We start from the raw sequence: 15749 nt of genomic DNA on the forward strand, positions 1-15749 counted from the left end.
AAAGCCATAGTTATACCCACAAACCCCTTAATTATAGCCATAGAAGCCGTGTACACAGAAAAGCCACATAGCCACGAAAACCATACACTCGCACAGGTCATCAACCTCATAACCTCATCAGCCAATGCAACAACTCACAACACACCATCACGACGCCGAGCTCACATTCAAAAGAAAAGAATTTCATTATTTAAAGGTGAAGTATCTCAGAGCAAGAGTCTGCGTCACCATCTACCGCAAGGTGGGCGAGTCGCAGCAAGTGGATATGCAAAGACAACTGCTGTAATGCCGCAGCGCACGCTCAGTCCGAGTCACTGCTGGACGACGAGCTGCTGCCTCCCCGACTGCGGCTCCTGTGCTTATGCTTCTTATGTCCGTGGCCGTGCGCGCTGCCTGCGTACAGACCGCCCACGGCGGCTGAGGATCCGGCGTACGACGAGCCGTGATGAGAGCCGTGGTCAGAGCCGTGCTTCTTGTGCTTCTTATGCTTCTTCTTCTCGTCCTTCCTGGAGTGCTTGTTAGCGTCGAGACGTGCTTGGTTTGATGTTTTGGGGGACTTACTTGTCGCTCAGCATGTTTGCGCCGACTGCGCCTGCGATCAGTCCACCGATGGTACCAAGCGCGCCACCGCCCATCTTGTTGCCGAGGAAGGCGCCACCTGCACCCCCAATGAGTGTGGAGCCTAAGCCGCGGTCGCCATCTGCAGGACCGCCTGGCGCACCAGGCTGGCCGTACTGGCCCGGTTGCTGACCATAGCCTTGTTGCTGGTGCTGCTGATTGCCATAGCTTTGCTGCTGGTGTTGCTGGTCGCCGTAGCCGTGCTGCTGGTGTTGCTGACCGTACTGCTGATTGGGGTCGTGGTGCTGCTGGTGCTGCGCGGACGGTGGGTAGGGAGACTGGCTACGGTTGGTATCGTGGCCCTGGTCGTACTGACCCTGAGGAGCGCCGTAGCCGTGCTGCTGGGGAGCCTGGCCGTACTGGTCATGCGCCGGAGGAGGGTGCTGGCTCTGGGTACTTGTTAGCAGCGGCGCATGGTGCAGTAGATTGAGCGCATTCCGTGCGCATCCGTACATACCTGTTGCTGAGGGTACGGGCTGTGGCCTTGGCCGTACTGGTCGTGTTGGGGCTGACCGTAGGCTGGCGCCGAAGGGTACTGCTGCTGTTGGTTGTAGCCGCCGTAGCCTTGCTGTTGCTGCTGTGCGCCGTCGTAGCTGTGGCCTTGGCCGCCGTAGTAGTCGTTTCCAGACATGGCGGTTGTATTCGGTAGTATGAATAGGTTGCGTAGGTGTTGTTTGGGCAGGAAGAGAGCTCAGCTGCCCAAGGCTGTGCTTATGTCTGTAGCGGGGGAAGGGCGGTGGACGGGTGCGGGTGGTTGGTTGGGCGTTTGTAGGATCACACGCGCCTTTAACTGCGACACATCCGCCCCGGGAAGTGATGGCGCAGCCATTCCGGGAAGCGCTGACATGGATGCCATCTGAGCTGAGCGCAATCTGGTGATCAGGGAGAGTGCTACTGACGCGGGGCTGGTGGCGGGGCTGGAGGCGTGGCGGTGCTGCCGAGGAACGATTGTCATTAGCTGTACAGCTTGGGTCACGCTGCTTTCACTGCAACGTTACCGTGTATTGTAATGTCGCGAAGCAAAATACTCGTCATTCAGTACGCGTGGACTGCGGCGCGCTCGTGGCTACGTCATGGGGCTAAGTCGCCGGTGACTGTCTGACAGTCACTCGACCGCTAATAACTCAATGTGTACGACATTTCTACCGAATCTGCATTGCGGCGGTACCACACGTACGAAACCCTTGGACTCAATACCTCGTCGACCATACGTGGTCTTTCTGCGGAAGAGCTTGATGATGACTGGTGATGGCCAGGGGTATGGCTGCGCGCTCTTCGAACGATCTTGGGACACCCGCGACACGCACATGTGTTTCTTGTATCAATCTCAGATTAATTTTGCTGCCGCTTGGACGAGTCAGGAACGTAATGCGAACCAGCGCTGATAGTAGAACAGGTCCTCCCTAGTACCCATAGCCTCCCAGCCCGTAATATCCTCGGTAAGTCCCATCATAAGCAAAACATCGTCCAGCGAAGATACGCTGCCCGAGCTTCTCTGTATGTGACATGCGTACACGAGCTATCGCCCCATACATACAACACTGCTTCGTATCTACGTCGGTGCGCTCAGATTGCAGTAAGTTTCACTTGATCCGCTGTGTTTCGTCATGTGCTCCGGGATGTAGAATCAGAGGTCTGGCCTTGTCGTTGCGGCAATGCATGATACTTCCCGTTGTTCGCTATAGGGGCAAATGTGGTGCCAGTAACCTCCCTTTCTGTTCTTCTCGTACTCGACTTCACCTTTCACTGATTGAACCTTCGTTGTATGGTTTCAGAACGCCTGATACTAGACGATCCCAAGCCCCAGAGGCACGCAACTGATAGCGGAAATGCTGGAAACGGGCAACGTCGCAAGCTGTCCGTTTATCTTGAGCCATACCTTTCATGGTCGAGGGTCTATGTTGTGAGCCAATTGTCAGCACGTCTGGAGATCCTCGGAAGTACAAAGTCCACCTTTCTTCACAGTACAGGGTGTATGAAATCATACACGGCGTTTACAGCGAAAACAGCATAATTAGAGGACTGGAGAAGACTTTAGAAAGGATGGAAAGGGTAGAGGAAGAGAACCATAAGTTCTCTTTGTGGACTTCAAGTGGCAGAAGAAAGCAAAGTACGAGTCCGCACTCGTATTGTTTTATGTCAAGGACAAAGCGTCTAAAGACCTTTGGGTGCCGTTACACCAGATCGAGCCGAAGCACCTGAAGGAATGGTGAGCTAAGAGATATGAGCAGGTCAACTCGAGACCTGGTGGCAAGAGCTCAAGGAGGAAGAGCAGAAGCGCGAGCTGAAGCTAGAGGCAGGATCGGACTTCCAAAAAGATCTGTAAGAGAGGGACAGATCCGTTAAATGACAATTGGGACGAGTGCTAGGATCGACGCCCAGGACAGGCTGTTCCATGTCCTTTTGACCGAAGTCGCTTTGCTCCAATAGACTTGACAAACGGCCTGGGTTCTGATGGACTAGGCTTGTTGGCGTCTTTTGAGCTAGTGTGGTTACAATGATTGCCTCCCTGCTTGCACAAGACTTTCACATTCCTCGGCGACACGCCATTTGAGGCAGTGTGAACAACGGGCACCGTTCGAGGCTCGCCACCGAGTTCCCATCCGTAGGGACATCGTTCGATGATGATCGTTGAGGAAAATCGTAGCGGTCGCCTGTGTCGCACGAGGGCCCAAAGTACTGAGCTCCAAGACATCTAGATCGAGGCAGGATCATACAGGCCTGAATAGTGGCTCCTCGACGAGACGTATAAGAAGATTGTGGAGCAGAGTTCGAGAAGAAATACCACAGATTTCACTTTCCACTTCGCTGCCTTGTCTCGGCGTCAATCTTCAGCACTCAACTCCGCAGCAAACATGAAGCTCGCTCTTCTCGTCTTTACTCCGCTCCTTCACGCTTTTGTAAGCGCAAAAGGTTGTGATCCCAAGCATCCCGAGAAGTGAGATATCCGAATTTGCGAAGCCTTTCCATTTCCGCCCGTCCAAGTCAAGTCTGCAGAACCTACCAGCTCAACGTCAACTCCATCGCTCACCATCTACACCTCAACCTAATGCTATCTGGGTGCGCCTACACCGACTACCTACCTGCAACTCACTTCGCAGTCAATCTGCACAATGTTGACCTATACAACCATCACGACGAGCACGATTTATGGCCCGAACAGCTGTCTTCCTACGGTTGTGACGAGGACAATTAGTTAAGACAAGCGATGTTGTAACACGGCAGAAAGATTAGAACATGACAGAGGCAAGCACTGTGCATCGTGTGACGTAATCGAGCCATAGTCACAAAATTCGGGCTTTGTTATGTATCATCAGTGTTATCTCTGTCAAATTTTGTCTCTATGCCATTTATCTGTCTGCACATCAAGTTTCCCGAAATACTCTCGGGTGATGTTCAACTCCTTGTTCAATCCGAGATGTCGTACACAGTGTAGTAGGACTCCCGGCGTTCTTTCAAGATATCGTACCCTTAGCGCATCTTTTACGCATTTCATGACGCATTCGTAACTGGCAGTGTCAAAGTAGTATCCCTTTTTTCACTTAAATACTCGCAGCATAGTTCGCAAGCCGTGATCGGGGACATGGTGCCCGTAACCGCCTCACACTTGACACGCATGCTGACATGTACTCTCGAATGACACGTTAAATACCTTTGTCCAAAAAGCGTCTTGGCCCCAAAAGTTCGCAGGGCATATTGTTAGGCCCATATAAGACCTGAGGGAGATAACACCATGTAGAGATCGATCTAGCCACTCTCGAGCTGTCTCACACGTTCTGCACGACATGGAAGTACTTCCAAATTCCCAGAGATGTTTTGTTAGCCCTAGCAGACACATCAAGAGGATATCAGCTCAGCTATCTGAATGTTCGAGAGAGTTCAGATTGTGGGCGAACATTGTGCGCCTTTCACCAAGATCCTGGAGACTAGGCGCATATTGAGCATACTGCAAGTGCAATATCTCCGCTTTCACCACTGCCAAATTGTAACGATTGATAGCGGTGATCCCTGTTCCGTACCAACATCTTCCCATACGTTCTAGTCAACCAGGCTTTTTCCTTACTACACGTTATGAATTCACAAAGATCGACTGATCCCGGGAGCCTGGACCCGCGTGCTTTGCGCCTCATTGCTCCCAGAGCGTCGCCAGTTATTACAGGTCAGTTTGTTCACAACATCCATGCTTGATGAGACACTGAAGCTTATTTAGATGGTAGGGTAAGCCTTGTACTCACGGAGCACTATCGTCTTAAGCCGTATCTACTTCGGAAGGGCAATGAAAGGATTGTGGCAAGTATGGCCATTGGAACAGTGGATAATGTTCGCCTGCGGTATATCTTTGGAATTGGACTTGATCGCCAGAGGATGTGGCGGAGATCCGCGGAACAGAACGGGCTTCGAACCATGTCTGCGGGCTGGGTTCTTCACTTCGATTGCAATCCCGACTTGATATTAGCAAGATCTACCAAAGAGCAGAACGAGTATCTAGCAACTCGCGATCACTTGGGCCTGCCTCCGTTGCGGTGGGCAGCTGATTTGCGATTTCTCGCTGAGCGGCAACAGCAATCAGCTAATGACGCTGCTAGCATGGCATCAGACACAAAAGATTGCTGTTGAATGACTTCCAGTATCAAGAGTCGAGTGTATGTCGTTTATCTGTGTCCCAAGTAGTATTTCATAGGGAAGTACTGTGAAAAATTCCAGAATTTTAGCCAAAAACAGTGAAGTGTTGCCGATTGTACCGGTAGTCCAGACCAAGCTTATTTGTGGTCCAGCCGTTCTTAGAGACTCCAATAACCCAGTCATGTGGCAGGTTGTCCTCTTTATACTAGGCAGAGAGGTGGTTGCGGCCTTTAAAGATGATGAAGGGTGGAATAGCCCACCCTGTGGCATTAATGCCCTGTATAACTGTTATCCACTCCTAGTTGCCCTGCTGCACTACTTTTAGCCATCCTTAACGCTCTAAGCCTGTAACAACTACTTCTATTAATATCTAACCTATTATAAAGCCTGTCTTATTAAAGTTGTACATGTTGTTGTCCTAGATACTATACTTAACTTAGCTTTAGTATTCTCTATAAGGCAGAACCAGCCTTGTATAATCTCTTAATCCTCACAGAGGGCTTGCTTGTAGTTATACTTACAATTAAACCTTACTTAGAGATTAGGGCGGCGTTTAACAAACGTGTTAGGCTAGTTTATGGCCGCGACAGTAATCTAAGGAATTAACGCTGCTAGCTAGGTAATCCCACTGTTTATTATCTTTGCTAGCCAGCACTATCTGTCTGCCTAGTATAAGGAGGATATACTATAAAGTTAGGCTATTACTGTTAGCAACAACAGCTAGACAACTAACAAGCTTAGAGTTAAGTAGCTAAGGCACTTTATCAAGCATACAGAGGGCAAGGTAGTTAGAGCATATTAGCTGCTTATCCTTAATAGCTACAAGAGCCACTAGTCTCTTAAATTTCAAGAGCTCTGCAAGGAGAACAACATCTACACGCTCTGCATGCCGCCTTGTTTGTCGCATCTGCTACAGCCACTTAACGTGGTCTGCTTCTTAGTGCTGAAGCGCGCGTACAGCTGTGAGATTAAGGCTCTAATCTGCTACTACATTAACCATATTACAAAGCTTAAGTTTCTGCCAGCCTTTAAGGCAGCCTTTGAGCAGTTGTTCACGTCAGCTAATATCTGCTCAGCCTTTCAAGGTGTAGGCCTTATCCCTCTCCAGCCAGACGCTGTTCTATCAAAGCTTGATGTGCAGCTGCGTACGCCTACTCTAGTTGCTCTGCCAGAGGCCTCTGGGAGGCTTGTACACCAAGCAATGTACGCAAGCTTGAGGCTCAATCAACATTGATACGTGATCGCGTGCGGCGGCATAAGAGCTCCTTGCCTGCCTCAATTATTGAGTCGATTAACCAACTCAAGAAGGGCGCTGAGGTAATGATGCTCTCAGCTGAGCTAATGCGCGATCAGATTACCAGCCTTGAGAAGGCTAATGAGGCAGCGTTAGCGCGTAAACAGCGTAAGAAAAAGCGTATACAGCAGCGTGGGGTCTTAACAAAGGGAGCTAGAGAGGATCTACTCGCTCAACGTGAGGCTGATCAGCAGATTGCTCATGAAGAGCGTCAAGGAGGTGAGCAATTAGGCCTCAGCCGCCAGGCTCTGGCACGCTGCAAGAGGTCCAGAGAGACTGGCCATAACTCACGTACGTGTAAAAAGGATACCTAGAGTATTACTTAGTCTACTCCATAATTACCTGTATATTGCATTATCACGTTGTTGAGTTGCAGGGCTTTGAGGTGCGCAAGTTTGGTAGGGTGCGGCGCTCGCTTGTACGCGGCGCTCGCTTGTAAAACACGTTATGTCGTCTCTTAACGTGGTTAAGATGTTTGCATATAGAGGTGCACAAAGTTGGTAGAGTGCGCATTCGCTTGTAATGCGCACTCGCTTATAAAACACGTTATGTGAGTTTTTCTTAACAGAGAAGTTCCAGGCTTTCGTGCATTTTTACCCATATAGAAAGATGGGAAGACGATGAACAGAAAGCGGAAAGATGCCCGTAGCGCGTCGATGTTGATGGCGGCTAGTTCGCCGATGCACTGATACGTCATCCCTGTCGACCGAGCCGTCTCCACATATTGCAGTATCCGATACTACTTACACTCTATCAACCATGTAGAACTTCGCTTTACTTGCGACACATCAGTCAAAAATCCACCATCAGCTTATCATAATGACAACGAAAACGATCCCCACACTCACGCTCGAGGGCGCGCGCATCGCGCTGGCCGCCGCCGAACAACGCGCCAAAGAAATCGGCGTCCCCATGAACATCGCAATCGTCGACCACGCAACGCACCTTCTCAACTTCGCCCGCATGGAAGGCGCGAAGCTCACATCAATCAACATCGCAATTGATAAGGCATTCACCGCTGCAGGTCACAAGATACCTACATCAGTATACAAAGAGAATGTCTGGCCTGGTGGCCCAGCGTACGGAATCAATCACACAAATGGCGGCAGATTTAACACAATTGGCGGTGGTTTGCCGATTGTTTTGGATGGAGTTGTAGTCGGTGCTGTTGGGTGTAGCACAGGGACGCCGGCGCAGGATGAGGATGTGAGCTCAGCGGGAAAGAAGGCGGTGGAGAAGAGCTTCGCGCTAAAGGCCAAGCTGTAAGCGACGAGTCCCTGCACATTTAAGACATGGGGGAACCAGGCACAAGTTGTGTGGTGGAGCCCTTGATACTTGGGCCGTGCCAATATGGGGTGTGGTTGAGCAATGATACAATATCATTCCTGCGAAGTCGCTGTAAATTTTCCCCGCATGTCGAAGATGCGCGACTCATACAGTATCTTAGCTCTCTGCTCATGAGAAGACCGAAATTAGCTTGAGTTTGTCCGCGCATCCTGCCCTCCCTGAAGCTTCACTTTTCTCTGATCGAGTGCCGCTGACAGTCTGTTTAGCGTCTACCACACTCTTTCTCTAGCTCCTGCTCAATTTGCAGCTCGATCTCCGCCCTCACCTGCTCAACAGCCTGAGCCATGATCTCGCTTCTGAGGACGTCTTTCGGTCCCTGAATGTTCTCCTTCAAGTCCTCCCTTATTCAGGTCTTGATATTGGCCTTTGGTCGTTCCTGCTACGCCATGATGAAGCTTAGTGAGCTCATGATATTATCTCCGAGCTCCTCGAGCAAGTGTACAACGGGATCCACCACTGCGGCGAGGTCCTCACTCATAACCTCAAGGTCGGAGCATCGGTTGTGCTCAAGTTCGCGTGGTAGATTGTCGTCACTCTCGTCTTCGCGCTCCATGGATTCAGCTTCATCGCGCGCTACAAGACGAGAGGCTGGGACACGGTATGAAGTTAGTGGCTGCGTAGCTTTCAAACGTACGAGTGAGTAAGAGGACGAGGAAGAAAGAGAAGATGCACAAATGGCTCGAGGAAGTTGGTATATTGGCGACTGGAACCTCCAAGTTGAAGTTGGCTGCTGCAGAAAGTGAGAGAACCAAGTTGATATCGCAAAGGTTCAACACATGACCGTGATTAGGCTTCAAGCGCTGCTCATGGTAGAGTAAGCACTGGCAACGCTCGCGGGTATGCTCATCCCAAATCAATCGTCGACATCCTCAGGATAACTCCGCTTCACGAGGTAGTGGCTGCTCTGCCACCTCTGTGTCCTGTTAGCTACTATCGCGGAAAGCGCAAAGCCAGCTCACTTACCACAAACTTCTGTCCCTCGAAGTATTCTCTCCATTTCGGCTTCTCACCGAGCGCGATGACGACGTCCCAAGGCCACTCTTCTGTCTCGAGCTCCGCTAATGTGAGATACGTGTGCAGTTTCTCCTTCTCCAGTGTCTCGTACGAGCCTGCTTTCAGTACTGTCGCATTCTTGATCTTGAACATGCGGAATCGCAGGCAATCCGGAGACGATGCAATCGTGGGAGCGGCCACCGTTTGGTAGAAGTCCAGGATTTCCTTCTCATCGCCCTCTGCGACTTGCCACTCCATAACGGCTACACTGACGATGTCCGCGTGATCTATGCTCTTGTTAACGTCGGGACTTGAGTGAAGAGCCTCAATTCACGTACTACCATCCCAGTCGACTTGCTGCCACCTCTTGACCTCCTCATAAGTCCTGACATCAAATCTCGCATTCGACATTGGTCCCGTCATATCTATGTGATTGCTCTTGTCGTATGTTGAGTCCGTTGCCTGGTCTGCATTGTCCATTTCGTAGACGGTAAGCAGTTTCCATGACGCCTCTCGTTCTCCGACCCCGTCAACTTCGTTATCTAGTCCAACTTCAACGAGCTCGCAGTGCAGGGCATGCTGCGCAAGCTTAGATGCCATTAATGTTATGTACTCGTCCTCGTACCATTGCTCGGAGGATTCGGGAATATTGGCAGCCCACGTGCATATGACGCCTGACATCTTGACTGTGGTTGTGGTGTAGTGTGCGGGAGACCTTGAGAGTGGGATATGTAGCGGTCGTGGTGTGGGTCTCGGAAATTTTCTAGAAGGAAAGGGGTCCTTTCGATGTCGCTGTGTCGTAGAGTATCTCAGAAGTAGAGACATGGGCACACGTCGATCTAAAAAATACACTTATTTCCTGTGACTTGCATCGGCCCTGCCCGTGCATCAGCAGCGTTTGCCAATCACAAGATGACGAAGCCCATGGCAATCATGCCGCAACCGGCTGAAATGCACAGCTCAACAATGTTTGATTGGTTTCAACAATTCGTCAAATTTGAAAGCGGACTACAAAGTGGCAGTCTAGGCCATGTTGAGTGTAGTAATGATCGACTGTGTGGGGATGTGGGGATGCGTATGAGTCGTTCAGCTGCAAAGGTGTGGTGCAAAGAGTCTTCGCGCAGCGGATCTAAACCTACATATGGGCCACGCGTTGCTTACTCTTGTTTCGCAAATATTATTCTCCTTATTGGGCCATATAGTGCCGCTCGCTCAAAAACTTCACTGTCTTATGATTAGGTTGTTGCCGAATGCCTGCCAAGTCATCAGCCACCCAAGATAGCGGTGTAAGGGTTCGGGCCGTTTATAGCGGGCCGAATATGACTTAACTCGTGGCACTAATTATGCGTTTAAATTCTGCATCCCAGCGCATTTTGTGATAAGACACGACGTTTCCTTGGTGAGAGGAATATGAAGACTCTGCCGACAAGCATGTGAGAAGCCGCGTGGCAGGGCTGCAACCGGTAGTCTTGATCAAGGGCAACAGGTTCATCGATGCGCATGAGTCGAAATCGAAGACATCTGCAACAACTCTACATTCAAGACCGAAACATAGTCCTGCTGAGTTTAACGTCTCAAGCTGGAGTCGGAGCCTTTGAGCTGATGCCGATCATGGCGTCCTCCTGTGGCGTGCAGTCGGATCTTTCGAATTGCCACCAGAAGCGCCGTCATGCCCCTGAAGGTGCTCAGAGCAGCTGGTGGCAGAGTGATAACGAGCGTTGGTAGAGCCGGCTCAGAGAGCTCGCTTGCCATAGGTAATGGACGGTCGGCTTGTTGGATCGTCGTGATCATTTGCAGAAGGTCCGACCTCCTCTGACGAGCTCTTATGAAGACCTCTTCTATAACTTGGTGGAGCATAAGGCCATGCAAGCTGTCCACGATATCCGCCCAAAGCAGTATTGGCCGCTCCCAGTGCGAGAGCAATTCCCCGAAATGATGGCATTGTTCTTGTACGATCGTGAAGAACAGGCTCAGAAGTACCACGAGGAGCAGTACGTCGCGGCTGTCGAGGATGTTGCTAATGGATCCACAGTCAACACCGTGTCGAAGTCTCTTCAGGCTTACTACAGAGCGCAATACCAAAAATTCGTCAGGCACATCACGAAGTAAGGCGCGATTACCACCACGTACGAAGTAACTGAAGCGTCTTGCCGGTGACACGTCAGATGGAGTCGGCTGGCAGACATCAATGACCGCGGAGCAGATCTAGCAGCTGTGTGAGCAGCTGAGAGCCTTTAAGCCCGCTTCTACAAGCATCTAGACGACATCCTCTTCTATCAGCGGTATGTGGATGTGATGAGCCAAGACTTCGATGCGCGCGTTTAGGCTCGAAAGGTCTTCAAGAAGTGGGGCTTGTCCGCAACAGATCAAGCGGTACATCGCGCGGTACAGAATGTCCAGTACCTAGTGGGTAGCGTGCTGGCAATCATACCCTGAGGGCGATGCAGATAAGCGTAGCGCATACCTCGCCACGCCGGGCTTTCCTCAGGCACGTAACCCTTACATCTTCTACTACCGGGCCCATCTGGATGATGCACATGAGCCGTACTTCGACGTCGATAACACCCGCACTTCTGACATCGATTACGAGGATGAGCTCTGTCTGCCTCACGAGCCTGACTTCGATTGAAAGTTGATGCCTCTAGACAGCAACATCAACTATGAGGATCAGCTCTTCCTGCCCGTTGAGCCCATCTTCAAACAATTTAGCATAGATCTGGACCTGAACATCGACAATGGTGCGTTTTACTTGCCTCTCGATACTTGGTAAGGGCAAGTACGTACTGTGTCTCTTTTGTGTAGGAATATTGTCAATTTTATGCACTACAAGACCTTAGCAAACACTCTAGCCTGTGATGGTGTCGTTCTTAACGTGACCGTCTAACTAGGCACACCCTCATATACCCATCCGCCAGCCATCTTTCTCCCTCTTCCGCGTCTGTCTTCCCGTCGATTGGATGCGCATTTGATGAAGAATGTTAAAGCCGCACAAAGGAAAATGATGACAGCAGCGACAGTAGGAATGACAACGATACGAGTTCGATTTGTGTCGGTAGACTGTAGGTACGGACATGTGCCGTTGATGCCAATGACCCAGCAATCCGCAGTACCGAGCTGATTGAGATTAACGTAGATAGGCTGGTCCGGCTCGCTTGATCTTTGCAAGACAGCGTGTAAATGTGCGTTCTGGAGAGCAGTGTGCGGAACAGCGAACTGCAGCGGCGATCGACACAGAGCCTCGGCGTTGCTGAAGTCGGAGGTGTCTGAGGAGACCTCCCAGAAGTATGGCTCCTGCGGGTTTTGACAGGCTGCACGGTAGCGGTTGGCACAGTCTGCAACTTCCCATCGGCCGGAATGAGGCGAGTTGGTCATAACGGCACAACGATTGTCCGTCGAACTGCCTTGGGTAACGTTCAAGGGTTGACCCGGAGCCCACGACCAGAGCGTCGAATGCACGTAGGCAGCGTATGGTAAGGGATTCTTATCGGCCGTTGTGCCTGCTAGACTCTGATTAAGAAATGGAATGATGCCACATCGCGTCAAGTTCGCGACTGATGCTATTGAGGCATTGAGGTCAGGATTCGCATCGATACCGATTGATGGGGGCGATGCACGTGCAAACGATGAGTTGGTTTGTGATGTGACCTTTACGTCAGATGATGGGAAAAAACATCCGGAAATTTGCTCTCCTGTGGTGGCAAACAAGGCCTGTCGCTCCCTGGTAATGGTGTCCGGTGGAAAGATGTCTTGGAAGTCGTCGGTGATGTTGTATGCCGCCATTGATTCATCAACAGTGCCGAAGCTGACGATGACTCTCTTGAACTCTTGAAACTCCATCAATGCTTCTGTTGGCCAACCACTTTCTGTGACTATGTTTCCTGCGGAATTTTTCGAGGTCTGGTAGTAGCCATGTGCAGGGAGATTTTCCCATTCCACATTGTACCAAGAACTGTTCAAATTCCTGCGCTGATCGGCTAAGTTGCTGGCAGAATACAAGATGTGAGACAGATTGCCATTGACAACCTGGCTCAACGTATCGCCAGATTGTGGTAACTGGTCAGAGGTGAGCCGCGGCGCGGGACCGTCTGGGTCTGACAACGTAGCAGCAGCATAAATATTTAGGTTCAGAAACGAGATGGCTGCACCAGTGGTAGTCGCTGTTTCTTGAAGAAAGTCTTCTAGCAAGCCTGTCAACAGACCAAAGGTCGTCTGTGACGTGCAGTTGTAGCGACCAATTTGCAGAAGTGGCGGACCGTCCACAGTCGGAAAGCTGATGACAGTCGCTTGCGCGGTCGCACTCGTCGCAGCCGGAGCGCTAGATGAAGTTTGGTCTGCTACTGGCGGGGACACTGACGCGACCACGCTGAGCATAGAACTATCTTGTCGAACCCTCAAGACCTGAGGCATCGTTGCGGTAGTCTCTGGCACCCTAGCATTCGCAGTACCCGTAGATACTGATATAGTGGGGCCAGACACTACTGGTGCGTCGTTTTGTACTTCACCCTCATCCTTTGGAAGCTGGACAGGACACAGGCTCCACACGGAGCGCAGCGCGTCCCAGTAGACATTGACTTCGAAGCGTGGAATACCAACACCAAGAAGGTTCGAGAAACACTTCATGAATGCATTGTGTTCAAATTGATTGTTAACAAAGCAGGCCTGCGTCAAAGAGACTGCTGCTGAGGTGTGAAAATCGATAGGAACTCGAAGGCCAACATCACGTTGCGCCTGTGGCACGTTAGCTGACTGAATGCTCAGGCTGTACTCCAGATCACAATACAACGCACCCTGAAAGCCTCGCTCCATGGCTGTATCCAACGCGTATTCAGAGCAGCTTGGTCCGGGTCGTAAAGGTTATTATTGGGTGACATCGGTGCGGGAGATCATTGAATCGCCGCACAACGCAACGCCTGCGGTTGCGACCACGTTCTTGCAGAGGGCCCTGAGATATAAAACTTTTCAGTACATTTAAATCGCAATAGAAAATTGCAATGCTAACAAGAAGGATATCTATGATGGGAGTGATGAGGAAGTAGATGCAACGCGCCCCTGCCTCCGGAAGTTCTGGAAAGCGCTCAGCTCTAGCGCGGTTTCCGAGACAAGGCTAATTGAAGGTCAGCCAATCAGAACAAAGGTCCTCATTTGTGCTCGAAGAAAATGGCATTTGGACTGCTCACAAAAGGCACGCGAGATGTTCAGTCAGGAACAAGCAGGATGCCATTGTTGTCAGGGATGTGCCTACGAATGGTACAATCTTGCATGGATCCAGCGCAGTGTCGCCCTACACGAATTGCGTCGCGGAGCAAAAGGTCAAGCTTTTACTCCCTTGAGTAAGTTCGTCTTAACCGTGACAAATTGTTTGGTCGACTTCCATCAGAAGGGAAGACTGATGCTGACCAAGACAGACTTGATTTCATGCCAACTCGTAGATAAAATGTCTAGTCCTTGATCGTGTATTGCAGGGAAGCGACTAGTAAGGTAGATACAGCGATCAGGGTTCCGATAATGCCGAACACCATCGTGCTACCTGCCTCCGGGATTTCTGCACCCATGATCGAAAGGCGACAATGACATCAAAACAATCAAAAACTTGATGGCGAATGATGTGTGTAAGGGAGAAGGTAGCGGACTCAAGCTCGTACGTTCATATGAGCAGAAAAAAATCTGAAATACCGAAATGCTCGAAAGCTGACCGATTTCAGATTTGAAGTAAGCGCGCCAAATTGTGGACAAACGGTGAAATAGTAAAAGGAGTTGTTAGTGGGGTTGGTTAAGCCCAGATGACCTGCGTCGGTGTGCGCCACAGTTCTTCTGATTCGCGCTGGCATGCATGGTCCAGAACCAGGAATCAACCTTGTTTTAATCAAGGCCCATGTTCACAGCCTGATCCTCGGTCCTACCATCAACTACCTCATGAGGAACGTTAGGAAACCTCGTATTCGTTATCCGTCACTGTCGGATTAGACAGTCGTTGTAAGAAACAAAATTTTCAAAAAAAAGGCACCTGAATTGCTGTAAACACTAAAAAATATGGAAGAGAGTCGATGACAGTCACTCAAGATGCGCACCGCTAATTACATATGCGACACTATGGGCAACTTGATGTACCTAAAGTTAGCATTTCGATCGTCAAGATCATGCTGCAACAATTTCACCGCATCCGCCAAAAACTTGCTGTTACACGCAGCATCATTGCTGGAGTCTTTCGCAGAACAATAGCCGATACCGGTAGGCGAGTCTGGGCTTGTCGCATGTTGGAAAGTTGCAGCACCCCGACCGACAACAAAGGCGGTGCGATGACCGTCGCTATCAAGCTGAATACCAACGCCAGAATCACATCTTGTTTATCGATTGTCGAAGTCGGAATCGAAGTTAAAGTGCGATATCGAGGATGAATGTCCGGTCGTGGTAAGGCAAAGCAAGATGCAATATTGCAGGCAGTTCGAGCTAGGAGATTGTGAGAAAATGGACTTGAGTGCGAGTTGACAGATCATTAGAACACTTAAGTCTCGAATCGAGTGCTTGACTAGAGGCTTTTGCACTTCAAGGTAGATAATGCGAGGAGCGCACTCCACTGCTAGAATAAGCAAGCGTCGCAGTGCACGATAGTGCGAAGATCGTACTAAAGATGGAATTTGAGCAAGTTGTTATGATGAGAGATTGAACACAAACTGTGAAGGAGAATACGACTCGGAATTGTAGTAGGGGCTGTTGCTGGTATAAGGGTGCAATGGTGCTGCGACGGGGGATGTTGAGCTGTAATAAAGGATTTTGGCACAAGGAGTGTGGCAAGCGGGCGAACAAGTACTCCAGTGATCTGTTGTGAAGACTACTGTCTAGTTATTGATAAGATGACACGTATATATACAAAGCA

The 15749-nt window shown here is 50.3% G+C and overlaps 5 protein-coding genes across 5 annotated transcripts; 2 read left to right on the forward strand and 3 right to left on the reverse strand.

Annotated features, from left to right (window-relative positions):
- Window positions 1-557: 557 nt before the first annotated feature.
- On the reverse strand, window positions 558-1249 carry M421DRAFT_102061 (uncharacterized protein; the record flags this gene model as incomplete). The annotated part of the gene is made up of 2 exons (XM_033586717.1): window positions 558-1005; window positions 1092-1249. The coding sequence occupies 2 exons, from the start codon at window positions 1247-1249 to the stop codon at window positions 558-560; spliced, it is 606 nt and encodes a 201-aa protein (XP_033447200.1).
- Window positions 1250-7277: 6028 nt separating this feature from the next.
- M421DRAFT_422182 (DUF336-domain-containing protein) lies at window positions 7278-8029 on the forward strand. The gene has a single exon (XM_033593080.1). It carries the CDS (start codon window positions 7355-7357, stop codon window positions 7799-7801), a length of 447 nt encoding a protein of 148 aa, XP_033447201.1. The 5' UTR covers window positions 7278-7354; the 3' UTR covers window positions 7802-8029.
- Window positions 8030-8519: 490 nt separating this feature from the next.
- On the reverse strand, window positions 8520-9490 carry M421DRAFT_422183 (uncharacterized protein). The gene is made up of 3 exons (XM_033593081.1): window positions 9214-9490; window positions 8846-9162; window positions 8520-8795 (listed from the first exon to the last, which is right to left on the reverse strand). The coding sequence occupies exons 1-3, from the start codon at window positions 9473-9475 to the stop codon at window positions 8736-8738; spliced, it is 639 nt and encodes a 212-aa protein (XP_033447202.1). The 5' UTR covers window positions 9476-9490; the 3' UTR covers window positions 8520-8735.
- Window positions 9491-10738: 1248 nt separating this feature from the next.
- M421DRAFT_6514 (uncharacterized protein) lies at window positions 10739-11645 on the forward strand (the record flags this gene model as incomplete). Its single annotated transcript, XM_033596222.1, has 3 exons — window positions 10739-10980; window positions 11333-11475; window positions 11521-11645. 3 exons carry the CDS (start codon window positions 10739-10741, stop codon window positions 11643-11645), a joined length of 510 nt encoding a protein of 169 aa, XP_033447203.1.
- Window positions 11646-11755: 110 nt separating this feature from the next.
- Window positions 11756-13746, reverse strand: M421DRAFT_66174 (lectin C-type domain-containing protein; the record flags this gene model as incomplete). The annotated part of the gene is made up of 2 exons (XM_033596300.1): window positions 11756-13603; window positions 13663-13746. 2 exons carry the CDS (start codon window positions 13744-13746, stop codon window positions 11756-11758), a joined length of 1932 nt encoding a protein of 643 aa, XP_033447204.1.
- Between the last annotated feature and the right edge of the window lie 2003 nt (window positions 13747-15749).

This window comes from Didymella exigua (assembly GCF_010094145.1).
Source record: "Didymella exigua CBS 183.55 unplaced genomic scaffold M421scaffold_19, whole genome shotgun sequence".
In the NCBI taxonomy this organism is placed as follows: Eukaryota; Fungi; Ascomycota; class Dothideomycetes; order Pleosporales; family Didymellaceae; genus Didymella; species Didymella exigua.

What these genes read in the sequence shown, in the direction of transcription:
- M421DRAFT_422182 (XM_033593080.1), top strand. Translation starts at nt 7,355, where the DNA reads ATGACAACGAAAACGATCCCCACACTCACGCTCGAGGGCGCGCGCATC.
- M421DRAFT_422183 (XM_033593081.1), bottom strand. Translation starts at nt 9,475, where the DNA reads ATGGCATCTAAGCTTGCGCAGCATGCCCTGCACTGCGAGCTCGTTGAA. An exon ending in GCAAGTCGACTGGGATGGTA is followed by an intron (nt 9,163 to 9,213) that starts GTACGTGAATTG and finishes ACAAGAGCATAG; the next exon opens with ATCACGCGGACATCGTCAGT. An exon ending in TCGAGGGACAGAAGTTTGTG is followed by an intron (nt 8,796 to 8,845) that starts GTAAGTGAGCTG and finishes AACAGGACACAG; the next exon opens with AGGTGGCAGAGCAGCCACTA.